At 40.6% G+C, this 25,798-nt stretch overlaps 1 protein-coding gene across 1 annotated transcript in view; it reads left to right on the top strand.

Annotated features, from left to right (window-relative positions):
* The first annotated feature begins 666 nt into the window (after positions 1 to 666).
* WWC3 (WWC family member 3) overlaps positions 667 to 25,798 on the top strand; it is a 99,603-nt gene continuing 74,471 nt past the window's right edge. The window contains exon 1 of the mRNA XM_048329050.1: positions 667 to 884. Within this exon, the coding sequence (XP_048185007.1) occupies positions 682 to 884 (203 nt within the window). The 5' untranslated portion in view covers positions 667 to 681. The remainder of the gene's footprint in view (positions 885 to 25,798) is intronic.

The following is a 25,798-nucleotide window of genomic DNA, read 5'->3' on the forward strand; positions in this document are numbered from 1 at the left end:
CTTCATCCCCCTCCGTCCCCAACGGGCCATAGCAGAGCACAGGCCCCGAGGCAGGACAGGACGGGCCCCGGCGAGGCCTCAGCCTCCTTCCCCCGGCCCGGGCCCGGGGCGGAAGGCAGCCGCCCTCTCCCAGAGCCGACGTGTCTGGGTCTGGGCCCGGTTTCCGCGGCGCGGGGTGCGGCCGGGCCGGGCCCCTCTGCTTCCCTCGTGCCCCACCGAGCGGGCCGCGGCGGGAGGGCTCCGCGGCCCCGGCGTGGGAACAGCCGGGCGGGGCGGAGGGAGGGAAGATGGCCGGGGCAGGCGCCGGGCGGGAGGCGGCGGCGGCGGGGCGCTGCTGAGCGGCGGGGCGGGGGCACTCGGGCCGGGATCGGGGGCTGGGAGCCGCGGCGGCGCGGGGGCTGGGAGCCGCGGGGCAGGTCCCGGGCGGGGTTAGGAAGCGCGGCGGGGCTAGTCCCGGCTTGGAGCGGGGCTGGCGCGGGGGAGGATGAGCTCGGCGCGGTGCAGCCGGAGCCGCCCGAGTCCCGCTCCCTGCGGGGCCGCCTGTTAGTGCTGGAGGAGGAAGAGGAGGAGGAGGAGGCGGCGGGCGGCCGCGGCCCGGGCGGGACTGGAGCTGCCCCGGCGGCGGGCGGGGAGCGGCTTTCGGCCGGAGCAGGGCGGCGGCGGCCCGGCGGCGGAGCGGCCATGCCGTGGTTGAGCGGCGGGCGGCGGCGGCGGCAAGCGGCGGCAGGACAGGGCGGCGGGCCGGCGGCGGGCGGGCAGCGGGGCCGGGAGAGCTCTGAGCTGCCGCTGCCCGCCGGCTGGGAGGAAGCGAGGGACTTCGACGGGCGAGTCTTTTACATCGATCACAACACCCGACAGACCTCGTGGATAGACCCCCGGGACAGGTACGAGTGAGATCCGGGGGGAAAGAGGGCCCGAGCCCGGTTCACCCGGGGCCGGGCCCGTCGGCGACATTTTCCTTCCCTCGTCCGCGGCCGCCGGCAGGGTGTGGGCGGCGGGGCCGGCGGTGCCGCTGCCGGCGGGGCACCCCGGGGCGGGGGGGGGGCTCTGTCACACCGGCTCTCCGCGGCCCATCATGGGGGTAAAGCCCCTACCCGTGCTGCTGGTGGGTTTGTCGGCAGTGTTAAATGTTAACTCTGATCCAGAAAAAAAGAACTGAGGCTTCCCCCCGCCCCCCCCCCCCCCCCCCCGCACTTCCCTATGGTGGGTGCTCGGACTAAGCGTTGTCTCAGTGCGGGGGGACATGGAGAGGCAGGAGCGGTGACACTGCCTGTGTTTGTACTCTTCGCGTACCGGAGCAGCCTCGCTGTAACTGAGCGGCTTGGCCATCCTGATTTATTAGCCGGGCTGAACTAATTGGCAGCAGCAGGCTGGAGGCATGCTGGAGTAATTTGGTAGATTACCTCCTCATAAAAGATAACGCTGCGTGGAGGTAAGCAAACCGGGAAATTCCTGCACTTAATTTGACAAATACGCGGTCTGCTGCAAATTAGCAGCAAAAATCTGCAGCTGCGTGGTGTCCAAGCAGCGTCTGCACGGCCCGGCGGTGCGTGGGGAGACCGAATTAGGCCTTTTCTTCTCATTTAGGGTGAATAAATACGGACAGGTCTTACGGCTTTTAGCAGAAATACGTTATAAGCAATATTTAAGCGTCGTAGCTGAAATCTGGTGGAAGCGTGGGCTCTGTTGCAGGTGCTGCCCAGTAAAAGACGACCTCGCTTCAAAGTGGTCGCCTAAAAATTTCCACGCGGGGTTAGTGAACACAAGTGTCAGTATTTTAGGTGTCTGCGAAATAAGAAACATATGTCTCTGTGTATGCTTTTCTATATTAAAAAATGTTTTTATAGTAAGTGAAAGTTGGACAAGGACAGTTTGAACCTCAGCCAGAGCTACCTTGCCAGAAGTATGCCTGGAATGTTAAGCAGGCCACAGAAACATTTAAGCACAGTCTGGGTTAAAGACTGTAGTAATTTGAGAGATTCCTGTCGTTTTGCACGACAATGCATAATTGTTTAAATGGCCTAAATATTTACCTACCGGATCAAGATGTTTTGTCTCATTATTTGGATGTACTTATGCATACACGTATTTTTTTTGCTGAGATGTTAAATATTTGTTAATATGCTTTAGATAGTACATATTTTTCTACATTGAAATGCATGTACACATTGTTAGGTTCCTTTTAATACCGTGTTGTAAAGGTAACCGATGTTTGTTGCTTCCCTGCATCTCATCCTTTCCATTAAGTATCAGAGAGTATGCGGTTTTGTCTTCTGCAATATCTTCCATACAGAAAATAACAGAAAAGATTTAGTCATTTACTACAGTGTTAAAATTGAGTTACTGTTCAACTTACATAGTATTGCTAAAATTATGGCTCAGTGTTTGGAAGAAATAATTGAAATGCCACACGTTGCTTGAAGTTTTGTCTAAATATTTCACTCCAAGGTTTAAACTTGGATCTGTTTTTCACATTGGGTAAGAACAGGCTGTAGAGCAGAGATTGAGACATTTACATTGGGGCAGGTAGAAAAGAGATGTTTTCACAAGCATGTTATCAGTAGTTTGTACAGAATTCAAGTAGCAGGAGCTGGTTCTGTGACTGCAGAGTTAATCTCTGGTTGAGAATAGACCACTCTTGTTATTTTAGCGAGATGTCTGGGTTTTGCATGTTGGAAAGTGACCAGTCTTTTTGAGTTTCATTGCAGCTATTCAGATTCCCATGGGCAGCAGCAAAGTAGGAAAGGATCAGGGTAGTTGTTTTCTGAGAAAGTTTGGGAAAGAAAGGTGAGAGCAGCAGTGAAGTGGTATTGAAGCTGTATTTTTGCAAAAAGTGGTTTAAGTGGAGGGCAGAATAACCTACTTGTGGCATATGTACCTCAGGATTATGAGTTAGGCATAGAGTGACAGAGTTCAGCCCCCCATTTCTGTGTTTGGGTTATTTTTATTTCTACCCAGGAGGAACTGGACAAAGCTATGAGACCTCAGGCCGTGCTGCACTTGATCAAGGGCTCTGAGAATCAGCACCTCTAAGCTTTCCTATGGGTAGTAGTCTCTAAGCATCCCCACAGGCTCCTCTTTCTATTTAGCTGGCACTCAGTAGTTTGTTTTTTTTCTTTTCAGGATTCCCCCTGAGATTTCGGAGCCTTTTGGATAGTTTGGTTAGTGAATTTGATTTGAAATAATTATTCAATTAAAAATGCCACCACAAAACAAAACAAATTTCGCTCCCTTCCCCCAGTGTTTTTCCCACTGAAGCAAAAAAGACAAAGAAATGCTAATTGGAGAAGTGCTCTATAAAGGATTTTGAAGTTGGAAAGAGAAGATGATGAGAGTAAGGGAGACAAGTCAGAATAGTAAAGACTGAGAAGGGAAAAAGGACTCAAGTGGATACCTTATGATTTTCTGTGGTGAGAAAAAAGGTACAAGAGTGATAAAATGAGCAGATTTGAGAAGGATGTTATCTTTAGTATCAAATCAGTCGTTAGTTTCAGGAAGATACTGTGTTGCTCTGTATGGATTGTGTTTATGGATAGATTGCAGAGGGTTGTCGAGCAGATCCTGTGGATCTCAGAAGGGAGCCATTCAGTGCATGTTTTCATCTCGTGGTAGTAGTCGTCTTTTATCTTAATAGATCATAAATTCTTCAAGGCAAGGAACTGCCTTTTAATCTTGTGTTTGCACAGTACTTGCTACATTGAGATTCTGTTCAATAACGGGATTGTAAATGAATTTATAGAAGACCAGCTATGTTTGTGGTTGATATTGATGATCTGTGTGGCACCAGAGATCTTATTACTGTTGCTGTTTGTTACAAGACTGTTTTCAAATGATTAGAGCTTAGACAAAAAACTCTTGGAGTTTGGCAAAAACTTTCCAAGCTCATGAGTCTTGCTAGATTTGCTGTATGTGGAAACTTCACTTAAAATACAGTGTTGGTTTTTTGGAATAACTCTAGGGAAGAGGGTGTCTTTCAGCTTCTTAATGTGAGTTGTCTTGGTGGTTTAAAGATTTGAATCATGTTGGAGTGAGGATTTTAAACTTGTAAGGTGTAGGAGTGTTTTTGCATGGAGAAATCATCCATTTGGACCAGTTGGGGAGGAATTAAAAAATCAGTGTGGGCTTGGTAAAGACCTAGGTTTTAGCAGCTGTGTGTAACTTCCTGCAACTTGGACTGCTGGTACTGGGGAGTTTTTCTGTCCTGTGTCCTCATTAACATCTTAATTCTGAGGCCTAATAGCTGAATAATGTGAGCACAGGAGAAAAAACCTGGCCTTGTAGAAGAGGTGGGTTGGAACAACGAGTATGAGATCAAATGGGGTTGGCCCTGGAATTTGACAGACAAGGGGGGGAAATTTGGTAGGTTTTGAAAGCAAAGCAATCAGGAGCTAGAGGTAGGGAGAAGGTGGATGGCACCTGAAGTCTGGGAAGGAAAAAGTAGGGGAACTGGACTGAAAACCAGTAGAGCAGGGAAAAACAGGTAAGGAGAAACTGGTCTGGTGAGGGTTCAGGGTGTGAGGGTGTCAGCTCTTTTCTTGGCTGTACAGGGAACCCTGAGGGGAAAGAAAGAACACTGCGTTTGGATGAGGAATCTTCAGGGTGAGAAAATACCACGAGGGGCAGCATGCAAAGTCTAGGTGAAGAAGGGAAGATGGTTGGAGGGTGAAATATAAGAGCTATGTGTGAGATGTGAGTATGGGGGTCAAGAAATGTAATATGTGCTGGACAAGGAGATTACTGAAAAGTCAGAATTGTAGAGACTGGAAATCAGCAGGAAAGGCTAATGGGCTTAAAACAAGGAGTCAGTTTGGCAAAGTTGCTAGGAGCAGGTATCTGTTGTTAGTGCAGAGCAGAAATGTTTAAGTGTGTACTGGGCAGGAAAGTGCAGAAGTTCAGCTTTTTGCTGAACTGTTTCAGGACTCTATTGTCATCATTTGATTTTAGCAAGTATCTGTATTATCCAATTAGTTGACTTCTTCTGTTGGGTGAGACAAAGTCCACTACTACTGTTGTTTCCTCTGCTATGGCAAGTGGCACAGCAAGGTGTTCAAACACATGCTGGTGTGATGCTGCATAATGCGATTTCTCTTTCCCCAGACTGGCTTTATAAAGGGGTAAGAAATTGTAAGTAAGAAGCCTAAATAAAAAGCATATTCATGTCAGATATTCAAATCTAGAAAATTTCAGACTTAAAGTCACTTAACTACTGCTTGTTTTGTATGAAAAGAGCATTTTTAGTGACAAATTTTCTCATCTATTTTCTTGCCTTATTTGATACATGTAGAGGAGCAACTCTGAGGGCAGATGGGAGAGCTGATGAGAATTACTTCTGAAGGTTTTGCCCAAATTGGAAGATGGGCCTTTAGTGAGGCAAAGGATCTTTTGACATGCCGCCACGTGATAAGGTTAGAAAGTCAGTGGCCTCATTGTCAAGGCAAGAGAATATTTCCTAGAGTATTGGAATTTATCTGTACAGTTGGCAGTATTCAGCAATCCAAAGACAATCCTAAGCATTAATTTTTTTTCAAAAATAGCATTTTTCAGGGTTTGCCTTAAACCCCTACACTGAGAGTTGCAATTAGTGACATTAATTATTAGAATTCAAATACTTCTATTCCAAAACATCAGAAAGATGAAGGCAAAAGTATAGTTAGTATCACTGCCATTTTTGAACATTTTCTTCAATTTTGTATATGTTTTCAGACTTTTCTTGTCTACTTCCTGTTTGTTGTATTTTGATGTTCAACTCTGTCAACTCATAGTTTTGTTTTGAGCTAATGCCATTTGTGGAATGGGAAGAAAACAAAGTGATTGCTGATCGTTACTTCAGTCTTCCCTCAGAAAATATTTCAATGACTGGACAAATTTAAGTCATACTCTGTATTTGACTGTGATGCAGATTGTTAATATAAAACATAAAATAAAACCTGTAAGGTACAAAAATTTATTTCTGGAAGTGATGCTTTGAAAATGTTTAAAGTGGAGCAGAACTGTTGAAATAGTAATTTGGCTGTGATTTTATAAATTGGCTTTTTAGGCTGTTGTTACCAAGCTTGCAAGAGATGAAGAAGCTTGTAAAGGAAAAAAAAAGAATTATTGAATGAATTTGGATCTGAAAAATATGTTCTCCCATGAGAGGAAAAGAGTTGAATTTATTCAGTTGAAGAGGTGTTTAAGAAGTGATTTGAGTACCGTTCATAAAAAGAGATGATAGCAGAGACTTCAGAACTCTTTGCTTTGGTAGATTTGTAATAGCATCTGATAGTCAGAAGTTGAAACCAGAAATATGGTATGTTTTTAATAGTAGTAGATATTAGATGTCAGCGTAGTTTTTCCACTCCTTTAACTCTCTAGATGAAATTACCTAAGTTTTGCCTGATTTAAGTCGGCTATCATTTGAAGTCTCATTGTTTATGACCATCAATTTTTACTGTCTCCATTGCATGATGTATCATTTGACCTGTATATAAAATACATATAGCTAAGTATATCTCATAAGGACTGGCAGAGCAGCCATCCTTTCATTAGAAAGTGGAGAGTTGCTCTGTTTGGTTGTTTCTCTTGATGCACCCAGGAAGAAATCCTATTTATCCCTGTTGTGGTGGTGGCTGCTGCTGCCTGAGTTGTTGGTGAACCACAGGGCTGAGCTGCAGCATTAAACTCATGGTGGGCCGGCTCAGGGGTTTGATATCTCCCTTGATGGTTAGGGTGAGCACCCACAGACCCTTGTGTTAACTACTTAGTTGCAATTGGTTCATCATTTCCCCGCCCCATTTTGTGTATGACCTCTTGAATACGCATCACGCTGTTGAATATCTGTAAGTTCTAGAAAGTTCTCTGGTGTTCGATACCCCATTGGTCCCCCTGCACTGCTCCCTCCCACCTTGTCTCTGGTTGGTCCGTTTGTACTGTCCCCTCCCCTTTGCCCAAACCTGATTGGTTCGTTGCACCCCTATAAAACCCCTGGACCCGCTCTTGTTAATGTCTTTTGTCACTAGAGCCTGTGCTGGAATTGACTCTTCTGAACCCGTACAGGAGATCCCTCTCTAGCTCTTCATCTTCAGTGTGCAGGCCTGGATATAGCCGCTTGCATTTGGGCCTGTCATTGCTCCTGGGACTGTGGGTGTTTGCGAGGTGGCTCTACAGCCCCTCCTGAGGATCGCCAACCGTGGATAGGGACTCCAGAGGTCTCCAGGTCTATGGCGGACACTTGGAGAAGGTGCAGCACTGGTCCTCTCCCAGATGCAGTGGCTTGCATCATATCCCCATTACTTCAGGCATCTAGGTCACTGCTGTTGCACTGTTTGATTACCTCAGGTTGGGAATACAGTGGAATTAAAAGCATTGCATATAAAACAGTACTTGAGATCCAGATGTTTTGGATTTTCTGTGCAAATGTCAAGCCTGGATGCAGCCATGGTGTGGATGGGAAAGCCGTGCAGCTGTGTGACTGCTCTCCTGGCATGTGACTGGGAATACATGCTGCAGCAAATGGTGTTGAGAAAGGGCTGCAGTGCCCTAGGCCTCTCTGGGCAATCTGCACATATTTGTACTTTAGTTCTTGCTCAGAATAACTAAGTAATATTTTTAAGGGCATGCTGTAGCTGACACTTGTTTTGAAAGCTTCACACATACATATATGCCATGATAGATCTACTTCTCTGCCTTTCATGAGGGAGGTACATTCATTTTTTTTTTTCATCCTGTCCGGTAGGTCTTCAGACCGATATTTAACTTCATATTGTATGTGAATTCCAAGAAAATGTTTATGATTAAAAATGAGTGAAGACAGAAGCATCCTAGGTTAACGTTACTTGGTATTAGGTATGATCTTCAAGCTGAGTCTTTTGTTTGATTGGTAGATTCTGATTAGGTGTTAACACGTTACAATGTTAATTAGCTGATTCATGGTAAATACTGCTAAATTACTGGTTTCCCCCCTTTGCCGCCTTGATCTCACCTCTCTGATTTAAATGTTTTAAAAAAGTAACTTAATTTCTTTTCAGATTTATATTGCTGGGGGAAAAGCAGTGCCTGTATGAAGTGAGCATTAATGTTTTCTTGTAATTCAGCATTGTTATAAATGAGTGCTACATCTCCAGTCATTGAGTATTAGAAATGTTTTTAGTAGTTTTTCAGTGTCTTGAAGTGTAGAGGTGGAAGGCATCCACTGATTCTTTCTAAGATGAAAGGTTTTCCTTATAGTACAATAATAGTGATTTATGGTTTATTTAACTGGTTTTTACTAATTAAAATACATATCCTTTGAAAATCTGGCTTAGGCAGCATAAAATTTCAGGACCTAATGCATGTGTGCTAAAGCATCAAAACATCTTTTGAGCCACAGAAACCTCATTAGCAACAAAGCCACCACTGTTAAGCTTCTTAACATTTCGTTAAAGGTGAAGGGGTTTTTTTTGTGTGTGTGTAGTTTTTACCTCTTAATGGAAGTATTTTCAGCAATTAGATATGTATTGTAGACACCTGCTTTACTGTATTTGTGTGCATGCTAGAAAGGACTAAATTAGCAGTTGTGACTTGAGTGTGTTACAGCAGTGTGATGGCACGTGTTACGAGAGCTGTTTCTTGAAGGGTGCTGTGACATGGTATTGATTCATATCTGCGTTGGGTCTTGCAAGCTGAGAAACCCTGATTTGTTGGAACTTGTCTGTGCTTGAAACTGTCAGAGAAGGTACCTTGCTATTTTTATATATATAAATTAGTGTGTATCTGAGTTGGTATAGACACAGTGGTTGTATTTATTGTAATTAAACAGCACCAGGCAGTGTGAAAAGAAAACTGGGTGTTTGCATTAGTGTATTTTCTAAAGGGTTATGGGGAGGGAAATCTCTGCTTTTCAGGATCTGCACATGTGAGAATGCAAGATTTGAAATGTCAGAAGTCTAGGGCTGGGATTCAAGTTCTATTATTTGGGGAAATATTCCTATTCAGGCTTGGATTCTAGTGATTAGTTTGAGAGATAACAACTTCATGTTTTTAGCAAATATAAATATAGTGACAACACTGTGTAAACATAAGAACAAATGACTCGTAGGCAATAAAAAACCCTAGAAACTTATCTATAGTAGAGCCCTGTTAACAAGCTTCACAGACATGCCTGTTAAATGTAATGTTGGTTTATAATTTTGTGTTGTTTCTTGGAAGGTAGAGCTTTGTAAAGTTGTATGTGAAGCCAAACAGAAGTATTTCGTTGATACATTGTTGAAAAAAGTAAACTAATACTTTTCTGCCTACAGTTAAAAATTGAACTTCCTGAATATCGTATCTGCTGCAGGATGTGACAGTTCACATTCACTAGCAAAGTCAGCCAGTATTGCAGCTTTTAAGTAATCTTCAGCTTGTTTCTGGTTGAAAAAAGCAAGCTAAAGAAAACATGCTCTAGGTATTTTTCCTACCTCGTTGCCTGCTGTGGCAGGGCAGGGAGCACGCTCAGCAAGGTTTGGCAATACAGTGCTCTTGAGCTAATAATTCGCTGCTGCCAAAACCAGTAATGTCCTCCCTGCCAAACCACATGGTCTCACCCCTCTCTTGCACTGGTACCCTTGCTTATCTGACCTTGCAATAAGAAAATGAGAAAAAACCCCAACCCTATGCAGTATTTCATGTCTCCTTTTTTTGGGGAAGGGTAGTGTTCAGCTGGTTGAGTTCCCTACGCTCAACTTAACCTTTGGGGCAGATGGGTATTTGAGTGGTTTATGTCAATTAAGCTTGATTCAATAAGGAATTGGATTAGGGAAAAGTGATGAGTCAGTTTAAAACCTTCTTTGAGTAAATCCTCTTTGTGAATGGCAGCCTTGACGACTGATTTTTAAAATACTCCCATAGTAAAACAACACATCTAATCAAGTTATGTTTCAAAAGGAGAGAATCAGTTTTCTGACATAAGATGGATGTTTAAGGATGTTTAAAGGCCAACAGAAGAAAAATAGGTGTCAGAGTCAGTTTTTTAGTCGAGTAGCAGCACCAAAGTGGGTATCAGGAGGCGAGAGAGCTGCAAATAGTAGAAATGATTTGGGGACTGAGCTTGTGGTATCATCACCAGCTTGGAAACACAAAATGCTTGGTGAAGTCAGTGGTGAGTGTTGCCATGGGTGACAGGGAACAAAGTTGGTGTGTGAGGAAATTAGACCAAATGTGTGCTTGGGAGGTGTATGTGAGGGAAGTGAGTATAAGATCAGGTAGATGTGGAAAGTATCTTGACAGTGGAGCATCTCCAAGGAAGATCTCAGTTGGGTGTAGAAGTGTAGGGTGTGACTGAGGAAGGGATGGAGCGTGAAAAGGCATGTCAAGGTACTAAGAAAAACCATGGAACAGCTATTTGGGTGACTTAAAAGGTGGTTTTGTCACCAGTGTTTGGAGCGAGAACTTGTCAAAAGATTATTCCAGTGTATCTGGGGAGTTTTTTGAGGGAGGTTAATGTGTATAGGTAGAAATTGCCAGGTCATAGAGGAGGAGGTTGTAATATTTGGATTAGATGAACAAGATTTTTGTCTCTGCTTATGGAGAGGGGCAGGGACTTTGATGATGTGTTCTTTTTCCTTTATACCAATCTAGCCTATTTTGTGAGAATAAATCCTTCAGTTCTTAACTAGTCATTAATAGCAAGGAATGGGGGTGTAGGCTTTGCTCTGCCATGCCACAGGGTCTTGATCATTTCTTGATTCTGTCCCACATAGGAAAGTTAATTTGGACTTAATACAATGAGAATGTGCTAAAAGCTTGGTAAGATGTGATCTGTGACTTTTAATAGCTGAATCCTTCGAGTCAGCCATTTAATACAGCTCCAGTCCTGGCAAGGCTTGCTCTAGGTACATGTTGCATGATCAAATAAGCTAGAATGTTTCTCAGTTTGTTTCCCTACTTTTCTGTGGGTGTTGGCTGGAGTAGGAAAGGCTTTTGCATCTAGTGATGAGCATGGTGGTCTCCCCGTGGTTTGCAGGATGGAGGCAGTTCTGTGCTGTACTGTTCACCCTTTGGCTGAAGGAGCTGACTGCCATCAAGGGCTGAGTTAGTAAATATCAAAACCTAAAGCAACTACATTTTTTATTTTTGTTTTCAAAGACTTTTCTATTTCAGTATATTTAATTGGCAGTGGGTCAAAAATAAAGTTCAGTGATATCAATACCCTTGAACCAGCAACAGAGAATCAAAGGCTATCTTTCATAGCGTTCTGAAAGAGTTATTTTTGAGATGAAATATCTATGGAGAATCTTGTTGAAACTATTTTGACTTATATTGTACTTAGGCTGAAACTCTTTCTCACAGAGAGTGATTAGGATTCTTTACAGCCAAATGCAGAGTTTGGTATCAAAGCTGAAAATGCTTAATATTTCAAAATTGATTTATTTAATGTTGGACTGCAGTTTAAACAGCTAAAAATAAGACTTCTAAAAAGCCTTAATGCACAACATTTTCTTAGAAAGAGTGGCCTATCCATGTTTGGGAAGGCAGCTGAAGTACTGCATAATTATCTAATTCTATAGCATAAACAAATCGTGACCCACTTCTCAAAGGTGGATACTGTCCAAAGTTACTTGACTTGAACAGCAATTCTGTGAGTGCTTAAAAGAGAATTACAGAATAAAAAGTACACTACCTTTTTTTTTCTTTTGGGCAGTGTAGGGATAATTAGGAGCTGGAGAAAGAAGTGCATGTGTTTTGAAATAACTGTTTCAACACTTCAATGTCTTTTGCTTCCCCCAGATTACATCTTTTGGATAAGACTAAGAATCACAGTATTAAAGATATGATAAGGCACATAGGTAAAAATCCTTGAACCCCAAACTTCAGAATAAGTTAACCACAAAACCCAAGAAAAAATTGATTTAATGACCATCATGCCTGTTGGATCAAAGCTCTGTTTTAGTAGCGTCTAAGTAGCCTTTAATACTATAATTGATGATGTTGTGGTTTAGCATAGCTTGGTTTTTAATTAAGGAGAAATCCATCAGAAAGCCGTCCCACAAGTTAACCTGATGATCGTCTGTTAGAGATAGCATAACTGACCTCTACTTCACATAGTTAAAAAAAAATTGGAAATGGTTGTAGATGGAACTGCAATAGGTAGTTTGTCAAAATTTGGTTAAAAACATGTATATTCATATTATATATTTTTATATGCTTGTTTTCAACTGTATGCAGTGTTCTGATTCGCAGCATTTGAAAAAAGTCTACGCTACTCTGTGTTGGTTTGAGTTGTCTTATTTTTGCTTTTCTGCCAGCTTGTAGTTTATTCAAGGGAAAGCCTAGTGGTGCTCTTGTGGTTATGGGTGTACTGAGATTTGTGATAAACAAGCACCATGTGCTCAAGACTCTGCACGGGCATTTGACTACTACTTCTGTGCTTAATGTAGCTGCTCAGTTGGGACAATTAAATTACAGAATTTTTTGTTTAGAAAAATGGTCACTAGTACCAGCTTGCAGAAAGATGGTTAAAAATGCTCTACTTTGAAATGATGGACTTGTTTCTTGCTTTTCTTTGAGATTCCTCTCAAGCAATCAAATACAATCCTTGCCTCAATAGACTTACATCTGTGAACTTCCAGGCTTTTCATTTGATAATGCTTCGGAGGCTGAATTTTTATATTAAAAGTACTTCAAAAATCCATTGTAGCCTACTTCTTAATTGCAATTTGATTTTGATGCTTATGTCTTGTCTGTATGGCAGAAGACATTGTTTTAACTGAATCTCCATATTTCACAAAGGTTTAAAAAAACCCATTTTCCTCAGAAGGAAAGCAAAAGCATTTTAATTAAAAATGGTCAGGTATTTTTTGATCAACTGTATTTTGTATCTGGACTGCCTAGTCATCGTTTTGTGTTGGCTGTAGGGGAACTTTGGGAGTAAATGTCATGTCATAAAGAGGAATATCTGTTGTGAAAACTTTTTTGATTTCACACAGTTCTCCACCCTTGGAAATGCAGCTTAATGCATGCATGAGCTAGTATTTTAATGTTCTTCCTTATAGCCAGGATTGCAGAAAGAAGCAACTCTTCAGTTATCTGCACTACTAAAAGGCAGCTACAATGTGTATAGGACTTAAAGAAAGATTTTTTTAAGCCTTTTGCCTTAGTCAAGGGGAGTGTGTAGAGTGACAGAAGGAGAGATCCTAGAGCTTGTCCTTATCCTTTCTTTTGTGTTGTTTGTATTTAATAATTCTTTGCATATTGAGTCATGTGTACTGATTCAGCTAAACAACTTCTTGATTTCTCAGAACACTGTGTAATGCACTGAATTAAAGAAGTGTTTTCTTTGATCTTAGTGAACGGCTAGTTTCACCTAAGTTCCTTGGAACTGATCTGCAGTGTGAAGTATGATGACTGTTCTTGAAGTGTGTTACTTAATGTTTTCTATTCAGGAAGATGATGATGTTGTTGAGGGAAAAAATTAAATGCTGAACCCTGCATACTTGTCTTAGGCAGAATTAAAGTGGTAGGTTGGTATTTTCTTGTGTGTTCTGTATGGGTTGGTTTGGTTTGGTTTGTTTTTTAATATGGTACAGCTACAATTTTTTCCCCAAGAAATTGTGAAATAAACCCTTTAACTTTTGGTTTAAACAAAGTATTTCCCTTTAGCCTATTTTTGGAGTAAAATGTCAAGAGGTTTATGATCAGGCTGACTCTTGGATTCTGATGGATTGATGGTGCAATGAAGATACTGTATTTCCAGTTCTAGGAATTATTTTCTTACTGTAAAATAAGCTACTTTGTAAATTCCTAGTTGTCTTCTTTAATAGTTTTCTGTATGCACTTACATGAAGTTTTGCTGAAGCGTTACAAATTTCTTCAGTTGGGCATGATAGAAGGCTTTTGGAGGAAAGAGTCTTTTTAGTCCATGAGTAAGTATCCAAACACAAATGTATGTGAATGGTCTGTACCATGTCATTTAATCATCTGAAATTTCAGCCAATTTATAATCTGCAATATTTGTTTATGGCTATAGTCTCAGTGCTTCTGTTAGTAAACACTATTCTGATTTTACATCTGGAAGGTTGGAGTTGAGAAATGTTTGTGGGGAGTGATCTGTGGAAGATTTGCTGAGCCACGATTAGTTTCGTGGTGGTTTTTTCCTTGGTTTAAGTTTTTAAAGAAAAGTCACAGTAGTGTTTCCTGTCCTTGTCTGTAAATGTCACTCAAAACCTCCTTACTCTTTGTACTGAATCTGTTCTTAGGGATTCAAGGCCTTTTAGGAAATTATCAACTACCTTAATTTTTAATTTTCAGAAGTGGCTTCTGGAAAGTTTGGCACAGATTTTGATATCCCAACTTTTTGTCTTCTTGGAGTGTGTCATGTGCTTAGAAAAAACTCTTTAAGTTTTCTCAGAAGTAAATATAAAAAAACCTTGAACATTTCATAAAGCTCAGATGTAAACCTGTTTTCATGCTAAGCCATTATAGAGTATTTTTTTATGACTTAGTAAAAGACAAAACAGCAGGTGATTCATATGAATGAAGATATATGTATATTTTTTTCAAACCAGTGTTCATAAAATTTGTCACAATATTCAGGAAATAGGCTAAATAAAGCTCCAGTGATTGTGGAAAGTAGTTCATTTGTGCAAACTTTTCCCACTGAAATACCAATACTTGTATGTAGAGTGAACTCTCTTGTAATATTGTGTTAGGGAAATTATTTCTGGGAGTAATCTTGTAGATCTGTCTGTGCCTGTTCAGTGCTTCTGTTCAGTTACAGTGATGATGTAGCTATCTTGTTCTCTGGACATCTGCCTGCTAGGAGTGAGACGTGTCCTCTGTTCTGTCTCATAATATCTGCCAAACAGCTTTAAGGCAATAATGCACTTTCATTACTATTGATGGGACTCAGTTTGGATCCTTGAATTAAAGTGTCTCTCTTTTTCTGTTTTCTGACTTGTACAGAGGTTTTTACCATTACCTGTTTCTTTTGGAAACAATATCTGAAAGGGAGTATTGGTAATTTTTTTCTTCTAACATGTAATGGGTTCAGAATTTTTTAAAAGTTTTGTTGTTTTAAAATACAGCTGCCTCATTTTATCATTAAAACATACTGTAATAAATTTCTGGAATATCTCCTTTAGGGTAATTATGTTTGGTATGTGAACATCTGGAGTTTTTGAAGTTTTGCACATATGCCTGTTTGCCTACATGGTTCTTAAGATATTTGTTTTAGTCTTTCTGAAGTGACTTCATAAAGAAAATCATATTCATTTTTTACTCAAATCACAACTGTAAGTTTATTTTCTTTACATTTAGAATCTATGGAACATTTATAAAAGGCTTTTCTGTTCCATTTAAAATACAAATTACCCTGTGTCCAAAACTCTTGTTCCATTTGGAACACCCCGAAACTAGGGGTAGTGTCCTGACTGTGGAAATTTTTTCCCCACTCTCCAGTCCCTGAATACGGTTCTTTAAAATGCAAGTCTTTTGAGATCCTATGTTCATTTTTTCTGTCTTTCGCCTTTTTAATGTATGTGCTCAAAAGCTTATTTTTCAAAGTGGATGAAGATTTTAGCACTAATACCTGTATCCAGATATTTCTAGGTTTTCTGTAAAGAAAAAAACCAGATGTTATACAGAATAATAGGCTCTTAATACAATGTCAGTACATGATGTTAAAAGTGAATTAGTCAAATTAGGAATACATTTTTTTTTCTTCCCATTAGTGAAGATAGTCACTTGTTCAGATTTTTACAAGGATGATTTCAAAATAGTTGTGAGAGCACTTTGCTTAAAGAATTTTTGAATGTTTTAAGATACTACACTTGTATTTAAAGTACATGAATTTTGTTGTGCTTTTGGGGGTTTAAGTGTTTGGGGTTTTGTTTCTTTTAGAAGATGGAAATCTGCGCTATGAATAGAGTTCTAATACAGGAGATTTTCCTTGAGTCCACATTTACTCATTTTATATACTTTCTGTATGCTAGGCAGGCACACTTTTTAAATGTTGGGGTTTTTTTTTCATGGCAAAAATAGCTTGCAGCTTACTGAAAAACAAGGCAGACCTGTGCCTCAAAATCCAGAGGAAACTGCTGCTTGGATGAGGCTCTAAAGAGGGCATTTATATGTTGTGGAATGAATGGCATGCCTGCACTAACTCCCGCAGGCCGGATATTTCCAAGGTATCAGACAGAGCTGTATATACTGCACTTTTCCCCCTTAGGATCCAGAGGTTTCTCCCTTGGCAAGGTCTGAAGGACCCTTGGCAGGAGGATGAGGTGGGGAGTGGGGGCTGGCAGGGGAAAAGTAAAATGAGTAAGGTGACTGTATGTGTATGATGCTTTTTTTTATTTTCACCCAGACTGCCCTTCTTGTGCTTTGTGAGCTTGTGTTGTTTTTCTAATCATTGTTCTTTGAACAGTGTAGTTAGGAATTTCCTGTTCACGTTTTACTACAATGGTTTGTTTAAAATGATAGACCGCAGTCTTTCCTGACCTAAAACTAGATTAGCCTTGAATGTCGAAAAGAAGTCGGACAAATAAAGAGGATAGGCTGTATTTGCTTATGTCATGGAGAGGGGCCTTTTAACCATGGTCTCAGTTGTATCAAATACCACAAGTCATGTTTCTTAAATATTTATTAAGACAAATAAACATAGTTATTGTATGAACTGGCAGGTCTCCAAATTTCTGTCTCTTTGATTCTCATGGGTGGGTCGCTTTTAATCAGGAGAAGTATATTTAGTCAAGACTCTGATATCTACTGGATTACTGAATCCAGCCATAGCTCTCAGTTCTCCCCTCTCCCCTGCTTTGTTACATTTTTAAAATGCAGCAAAATAAGCCTCAGCAAAGTTGAAGTTTTAAAATACTAAGCAGCAAATTTTGGGAAATGCATTGGGTGCCCGTGATAAGAAAGGTTTAGTATAGTCTTTGTATGTACTGCCGTATGTTTGCTTTCAGATTTTGGGGGAAAAAATCTCCAAAGCCCAGCGGTGTTAGATGTACAATGAATTGTAGCATCCTTATTATCCAATTTATGTTTATTTAGAGCAGGTTCCTTGTAGAACACTGCTAATCTGTGTAAATAGAGCACACCTATAATGATGGAACAGTACAGGTAATAAGGCTATTGATTTTTGTCTGGAAAGAGATAAAATTTCAGTGTTAAAAGCAATATATGACCTTGACTTTGGACTTTTATTTTACAGAAAAAATACTGTATCATAAATCATATTATGGTGCGGCATAAAAGTTTTATTCAGTTTTGGAGGAATGGCATACTGACCTTCCTGAGTTCGGTACTGAAGTCATTAGTGACAAGTGTCAAACTCACTAATATACACTTTATACAATGCTCTTGGGTGTTTTTAATACAAGATTGTCTGTGACCATGCACATGTGAAATTCTGGTAAACCTGCTAAATGACTCTTTCAAGATGGGAGATGTCAGATTTGTAAGGTTGTGAAGCCTCTAGCTGATACGACACACAGGCATGTCATTACAAGGGTGTTGCCAGTTAAAATACTCAGCTGTTACGGTATTTCCAGCTTAGCATCTAACTTTGTTCCACCCAGCAAATAGTCACATAAATAGGACTAGCTGTGGATTTTTAAAGGAAATATTTAATGTATTTTTAAAGAAAATAACATTTGGAAGGAAAAATATTTGGGTAGCTTGTCTAGGGTAGGGCAGGGAGATGCCTTGCAGGGTACAGAGTTTGATGTGCTGAAGAAGCTCTCAGTAGATGTTATATGGAAAATGTTACCATTTATAGAAATCAGGTATTTCCATGAGTACCGGAACTGGTGAAGCCTGGTTTCCTGTGGGTTTGAGTCTTACGGCTGATTGGTGTCTGGGAAGGTGAAAGTTCTGCTGGATGCTTTTTGCCTTGTGTTTGGGCCATTTGCATTTGCTTGCTCCTGGGCAGATTTTCTGATACTTGATTAGGTGTGAACCATGTGTTTCTCACTTTCCATTAGGCCTCCTACTTTCATAAACTTTCATAGATATTTGAATTATCTAGGGGGTTTCCCTAAAATTAGAAAACTCATCAATAGGAAAAAGTCAAAATAGACTTAAGTCTATTAATTGTGTTATTAATAATCACATATCCATATTTTTATAGGAGATGGGACTATGAGCACCTGATTTTTTTTTTTTTAATGACCCTGTTGTCTACTAATTTCTAGTAGCCAGTTTTGTTTGAAAAAGGAGCCAATTCCTAAAAGCCAAGCAGTGCTCTTACCTATTAAATGGTAGAAATAAATTTTGAGATTAGTGTGCCAGATTTTGTGGTACAGACTTGGACTTCAGTCATTCTGTAGTGTGTGTGCAGTGGATACACTATTCATGCACAAATGAAACAAAGCATTAGATTTAAGTTTCCAGTGTAGGTGTTAGGCTGAGCTGTCTGTGCTTTTAGGTTTAGTTTCCTATATGCATGAACAAAAAGTGTAATCTTTAGTAGAGAGCCAGAGTCCTGCTGAAGGTTTATCATTCCTGCTGTTAATGTACCTCCTGGAGCTGTTAGCAGTCATTTTGTTGTTCATAAGTATCAGAAATGCTTTGTGTGAAATACTGTCAAGGGCAGTGGATGCCATTGGTCCCACTGTCAGCAAAAATTGTTCACTTTGGTTTTGACCTTTGTTAAACACAGATTTTTCTACCTGGAAAAGATCAGTAAGTTAAGGTGTGAGTAAACAGGGCCCTCAATCTTCCATGTGAATGCTTTTTGTGTAGCAATATGGGTGATTAGTTTATTCCACTAGATGAAGTAAGTGAGGTGAATAAGGTGAGTTAGCAATTTCATTATGAGACGCTGTCAGTTGTGTCTAAATGCTATGTTGCAAATTTGGCTCATGCTTTGAGCTGGTTGTGAGCCAGTGGCTGTGGTTAATTCATCACCAAACCTGAGCTAACAAACCCTGTGTAGGCTAGATTATATTAGATGGAGCTCTGTGCCACACTGCAGTAGCTGGAAGCTGTACTCACGGGAGCCAGAGCAAGGCTGCTTTGAGTCTGCTGGAAACATCCTGTGTAGACAAATGCAGAAGTGTTTGTGTGGGGTAGATAATTTCTAACGTGAATTTACAGTACCTTTACTGTCATGTTACTTTCTTTACAGAAATCAGTTAATGTTCTTTTTGTGTAAGCTGTAGGCTCTAGTTACTTCTTCTGGGGTTGTATTTATAAATTATGCATAAAATCTGTATTATCATAGGATGTATCACCAGTGTTAAATGGATTGATAATGTTCTTACCTGTTGATTTGCAGTAATACAGCATCTTGTATATAATAAAGTTATTTTAAACAAAGATCTTTGAAATAAAGCCATGACTTCAGGAATATTTCTAATATGATCCAATCACTTGGAAGGCTAAGTTAAATCTTCCCACTCCTGCGCACTGAAAGAAGCTGGAGGAACACGTGCCGTGATGCAGCACAGTGACTCTGCCGTGGTGCTCACAGAGATGCTGCTGAAGCTGGCCATCCTTTGGTGGAACAGGCTGGCTGTGGCTCTGGAGGGCTCAGACTGCTCCCAGTACTGTGAGAAGGCCTTTATGTGCTTACAGGAAAGAAAAAGGAGACAGTACTAAGAAAGCATTTTTGTCATTGTTTGGATAGCTGTATATTGTGTACAGTCAAAATTTACACTTACAGAAGCTTGCAATGGGCAGGGGAACAGCGCAATCTGTGCCATTAATATGTGTGTGCATGGGAAAGCATATGCCTGATCTAAAAGGTGTGTTTGAGAATGCTTTTGTAGTTCTCTTGTTTTGGAAATTGGAAGATCAAGGCAATGTAGGTTTAAAACAATGGAACAATGTGCTGGGCTTAATTGTACAAAATACACGAGGATGAACTGTTTACTGAGGGCAAGGCGAGTTCATTTTCATGGTTACTTTTCAGAGAAGCAAGAAATGAATTTTGTTTTTATGTTGGATCTCTGAAAACAATGATTTCTTTTTTTCTTCTCAACATTTATGTTTGATGGATGCTAAAAGTTGCTGGAAGAACTTGTCCATTCTTATTTAATACCTATTAAATAAAACCATGTGTTAGAACAAGCTACTATTAAAAATGGAATTTGTGTAATTAGTTTTCCTTTTTAATACCAATTAGAGTCCATAAACTTTTTTTTTTGTTTACTTTTATGCTGTTCTTGGATTGTATAAGTTGTTACATTATGAAATTGTTTTGGGTCAGTTGTCAATAAATGATGTATTATCCTTTTAAGTATTCTGGATTTGTATTATGGCAACAGCAATGTCATCCTGTCCTCTGCTTCTGGTGAGGACTCATTTTCTACAAAGAAGAGAAGTGCCCCTTTTATGTGTTTGCTGGAATTTTGAGAAATACAGATTATTCAGTCAGAAGAAATGCGCACATGTGCATTGGTGTCTGCCCTCAGCATCACTGTAGTGCCACGTCAGAAAGCAGTGTGGTCCAGAGTGTCTTTCTTAGCTGATATGTTGCCTTGCATGGTGCTCTCTTTAGAGAGTTTGGGCTTTGGTTTTTGGGGAGCGGATGGGATCAGTATTCTTGCCCAAATCAGCATTCCATTTGAGACTTGACTGGTGTCTTAAATGGGTGTATTTATTGCTGCTTTTTTGTTGAGAGGAGTTAGGGAAAATTGTCTCGGTAAAACTAATTTCTGCAGGAATCAGAAGCATTAAGTCATTGTGAGTAACATGTATTGCTCAATATATGGCCAGTGGGTAGGAGGGGGCCCAGACCAGTCATATCTGTAAAATTCAGGCTTCCACTAAAATGTAGCACAGCAACAGGGTTTAACGGGCTGGGCAATGAGGTTCCTTGCCTCAGAAGGCTGTTGTGAAAAATGAATAAAGATGACTGGATAGGCTGAAAAGCCATGCTGCTGAATGGTTGTTAGAAACACCTTGTTAATTGCATGGGGGAGGAATAGATTTAATGCAATATGATGATAATTATTTAACCGGTGATACCTTCATTGTATTCTAATCAGAATTTGAGAGCAAATTGTCAGAGAAGTTAACCTGAGGACATTAAAAATTTAGGTCTTTAAACTGTGATGAAGAGTAGGAGAAGGGATGGACCTTTGCTCTTCTGACAGCTTCTGTCTTTAGTAATTCCTTGTTGTGCTGTGGCAGTATGAAATCAGAAAACCGAATCCTGTGAATAAGAATCCTGAGGATTTCATGCTGGGAAGAGCAGAGAGTGGCTATGTATGTAAGCATCTGGGTTCATTTATGGGGAAGTAAGACCTGCAGAAGGAAGCTGGATGAAGCGTGATGGCAGAAGACAGGCTTTCCTGGCAGCAGCAGTCTAGGAAATGGTGAGAAAATATCTTCAAATTATTTGTTCAGTTGTGGCATAAGTACAGGATGGGGGAGGAAAGAGGGAGTACTCTGGTTTCTTTTCCACAGCTGTTTTGGAGAGGCTTTCTTCTTGCTTAATAGATAATGGTAAAAGGTTTTTGGAAATGACAGAACATGAAATTGTGTGGAGAAGGGAATGTAAGAGTCATTACCATGTTTTTCTGGGATTTTCCTGTCAGGCTTGTACGCTGTCCTGCCTTCCCATGTACCATAGTTTCCCTTTCAGTTCACTCAGGTTTCCTAATAGAATTTGAGAAGCTAGTGGTAAGTTTTGAAGTCCTGCTCTGTTAAACACACTTGAGTCACAAATTTTTCAGCACACATCTGGAATAGCAGTCGTGGTTCAGTTTGCTTCATGCCCTCCTTTTACTGGACCTCCTGAAGCATTGCTCATCAGCCCAGCTAAGCAAGCAGGCTTACAACACTTCTGAAAACTGTGCATTTTTTTTCTCTTTCAGGCTACTCAGAGATTGAATCAGTAGATCTTTGAATAACTGGAAACAGCTAGTATTGTTGGGAAAAGTTTGTTACCTGTCTGAAATTTTGCTGATGATCTCCTGAGTCTAGGGGACAGTTCTGCCTGCCATCCTCACTTCAGAGACTTGGAGGGCCCCATTGATGTTTAGGTCTTGCATAATAATAGTTTTGAAGAAAATAGGTGCATTGGAGTCAAAGAAACTAAAACTTTATATGCTTCCTCTGTTAGTAACACAAAAGGCTGTGAAATGCAGGGAACAGTTACTCTGACAAGATTTTGCATAATTTCCATGGGTAGATATTTTTCTGTATTTTAAGTAAAGGAAACATATGTCCCTTCTGCTAGAACTTAGAATTCTAATATGTCAGATATAAACCCCATTTCTCTTCTGAATGCGTCTGTCCAGCCTTCTTGTTATTTAGTACCAGACATGCCTCATAGAAATGCAGATGCTTTGCTTTTCCTAATTCAGTTTTTTCTGCAGTTCATTTAATCTGCATTTCTGATGTCTTTGTGGCTTTTCTGTGGTTGCATGTGAGCGAGTGCTTTCTGTATCAAAGATAGACTTGATCTTATATGAGAAAAGAGAAGCTGGGAAGAGATTTTAATTGCAGTTACTGTGGAAAAATAGTTTTTAGTGAGTATATGGTTGAGGATATGACTCAAAACACAGTAACTTGTTTCCTTCGCACACTTTTCTTTAATGGTTGCTTGGTCAATCAATCATTTCACGTGCTTTAGCAGTTAATTTCCTGCATGAATATCTAGTTATTTCCTGTGCAGCTCTGGTGTGTGGGTTTGTGTGGTATTTTTTTTTTAACAATGTTAATAGATAAACAGATAATTAGTTGATTCCCAAACATGTTCTCCGTGTCAATATCCTATGTTGTTAGGTCTTAACCTTTCATGAGCACTGAAAGAAGTATTCATATTGGGGATTATTCTTCCGGGGGGCTACAGTACCACTGTCTAGAAGTGGATATTCAAAGGTGCTTTTGAGGTTTTAGTTTTTCATTTGCTGTATAATTGAGTTTCTCAGAAACTTTTAAAATAGGCTGTGTTCTTGCTCCAAACTTTAGAAGGCTCATATAGATCCTGGTGCCTCAATGCTCTCTTCCAGAGATGCTTTTATGATGCATCCGTGTGTTTTTTTCATGTTTATTAAAATTGCATGGCCAAACATAGACCGAGCACTGTAAAATGCCAGAATTCATGTCTGCATTGTCATTGTTGTGACACTTTCTTTATGTGGCTGTTCTGATTTTGTTTGGGTGGGTTTTTTGGTTCTCCTTCCCTCTCCCCCTCCCAACCTGTGTGAGGCTTAGTGTACCCATAGTATACTGCAAGTTAGGCTGGTAGTTTGCTACGAATGGTAGATATTATTCACCTCGTGCCTGTTCTACATTGCCTCTTTGCTCATCTGATAGCAAAATAAACTCTATTCAGTACCCATGGGAACCCCCCCCCAAATTGCTACTTTCCCCTTTCTCTATTACTTTTTTTGAAGTTCTGGTGAGTTGAAGCATACTTAGTTTACTGTATGGTCAGATGAGTGTTAGAAGTAGCTGTGCTATGGAGTGATGGGATTGTGCAGGTCATGGCAGCAGAGGGGGACACACTGGAAGGTAGCAGGGATCTCTGCAGCTCAATGGTACCAAACTGTTAATTGAGCTTTCATGCAAAACCGCAGGTGGGATTTACGGTATAGTTGGAGTGGAGAGCACAGGGGAGAACAGAGCCATGTGCAGTCTCAGAGCTGAGGGATATAGAGGCTACTTTCTTTCCCCATCCAGCCAGATAGGCTGTGGTCTGTTCACAGTCCTGCTGGCCAGTCCCTTCTGCTTGAGCTCTGCTGTTAGTCCTTCTCCTTGTGCTTATCCTACTTCTGTCTGTGCTTCCTTGGATCGTTCACTGCTTTCTGATTGCCACTGCCTCTTCTTCCAGCACCTGGTTCCCATGTTCCTTATTCTTTTGTATCCCTGCTGCCTGCTTCTTTCTTTTCCTCCGTGATGTTCAGGTGCTAAGAGAGGCTGCATTGAGACTGGAAGGAGAAACTGACTTCCTAGTCTCTTGCCCTGGAAGGAGCAGGGCTGTACTGGAATTGTGTTTCTAGAGCTGCTCCTTGCAGCTGGAGCAATCTTCTCAGATGTCCTGGAACGCTGGAGTTTAGTGAGTGGCTGTGTAGCCAAGAGAGGTCCTGAGAAGCTGGCATGTGTTCAGTGGAGATTAAATCTGAAAAGACCCGAGCTTCTGTACTTCACAGTTATGATGAGCATGTGCAACAATATTCCCCTCTTCAAATCTCTTGTACCTTCACCAAACTTGAATGGTTTTCCTCCGGTATAGCACGATACCTACAAAATTCGGGTCCCGGGGTTAGCAGTGCTGAGATAATCTAGAAGACTGTTGTAAGAATTTAAGCAGGGGGGCAGGGAGGGACGGGACAGCATTTTTCCTGTGCTTCATTGTTTCAACTGGCAGAGCGGTGTTAATGGAGCTCTTACAAGAGATGAGAAGGAGGCACACACCCTTGGGAGGGAGAACTTCAGCCAAGGCAACTCTACTCTAGCAGAATAAAGAGCAATAAAAAAATTCCGAATGAGGAAATGCCTAACGAAGCATATCAGACTTCCTAATGAATGGGTGGCATTGCATTACAGTAATGTGCAGATGATACAACATCATATTGCAGCAGACTTTAGATACCTGCTACTTCTTGTTTGTGGATACGCAGTGCTTCCAGATAAAGAATTCAGATGCTTATTCTGCTATGTACGTCTTTTCAGTGTTTATAAACACTGCTCTTGTCACTATGGAAGATATGCTCTAGGTCACCCATGAGGTTGGGCTACATGCAAGGATTACCAGCTGAAGTTCTGTGGCTTGTATTATGCAGGACTTGAATTAGATGATGACAGTGACTTTCTAACCTTAAAATATGGACCTGGACAACTGAGACCACTGTGTGCTGCCATGGTGGAAGTTAGGGGCTGTCTGTGGCTGACTGCCTCGAAGGCTCAAGGCGGGGGGGGGGGGGGGGGGGGATCTGAAGCTGTCTTTCTACAGCTCTTAAGATTTCTGTCCTAGTACTGGAGCTGCTTTTGGATATGGAGATTGAGCACTGTGCACTGAAAATATCTGCATTTACTAACTGAAAAGGAATGCATAAATATAGAAAAATATGCCAGTACAGCTTATTCCCAAAATATGTTCCTATTGTGGTGCAAGGGACCTTTGGGTGAGCAATATCCAAAAGGAAACTTTGGAAGAGATACCTACCACTTCTAGAGAGACTTGTCATTTACGAGTGATAATAATAATGCAAACCACAGAAGTCAGCTTCCTGAGTTGCTGTAAATGTGTGTTTTTAACACTCCTTTTCTAACACAAATGTAGGAAGCTGGCAAAGTAGCTATTTCAGTGCTCTAGAAAAGTTTAAAGCGAAATAATCTAAGGAAACGGAAGCCTCTATTTTTAACCTTCTCCGTCATGGGAGATGGGGAGGAAGAAGAGGAGGCCATCTACTGTTGAAGTCTCTTCAATATCTTAATATAAATTTAATCTGATTTCCACTGCTGTTTTAATGAAGAGGTATTTGTTGATGTTCAGTTATGTTCAAATTAGGATCACTTTAGGTTTGATGGCACAGTCAGTCTTCTAGAACTGAGCTTTATCTCCTGTTGACTGGTTTTTACTTTTTGATTTTCTGGTGTTTGTGAAATTTTCTACTGTAATATAACTCCCAACACTACTTGTGCTGTTTTATGGTTTGATTTATTTTCTTATGGCAAAAATTATTTTAGTGAGAGTTCGAAGTGTTTTTTATATTGAGTTTGAGCAGATTCTTCTAAGACTTTTTTTTCATACTGCATTCTTATAATTCATTAGAAGTATATTATTTATCTGGATTTCTCTAGAATTTTTTCCCAAAGTATTTTTTATTCGTGTATATATGTAAAAGCATGATGGTGAAGTTATGAGTAATTCCTCATATTACTTATTTGGAACTACTTTATT

This window comes from Corvus hawaiiensis, chromosome 2, assembly GCF_020740725.1.
Source record: "Corvus hawaiiensis isolate bCorHaw1 chromosome 2, bCorHaw1.pri.cur, whole genome shotgun sequence".
Classification (NCBI taxonomy): Eukaryota; Metazoa; Chordata; class Aves; order Passeriformes; family Corvidae; genus Corvus; species Corvus hawaiiensis.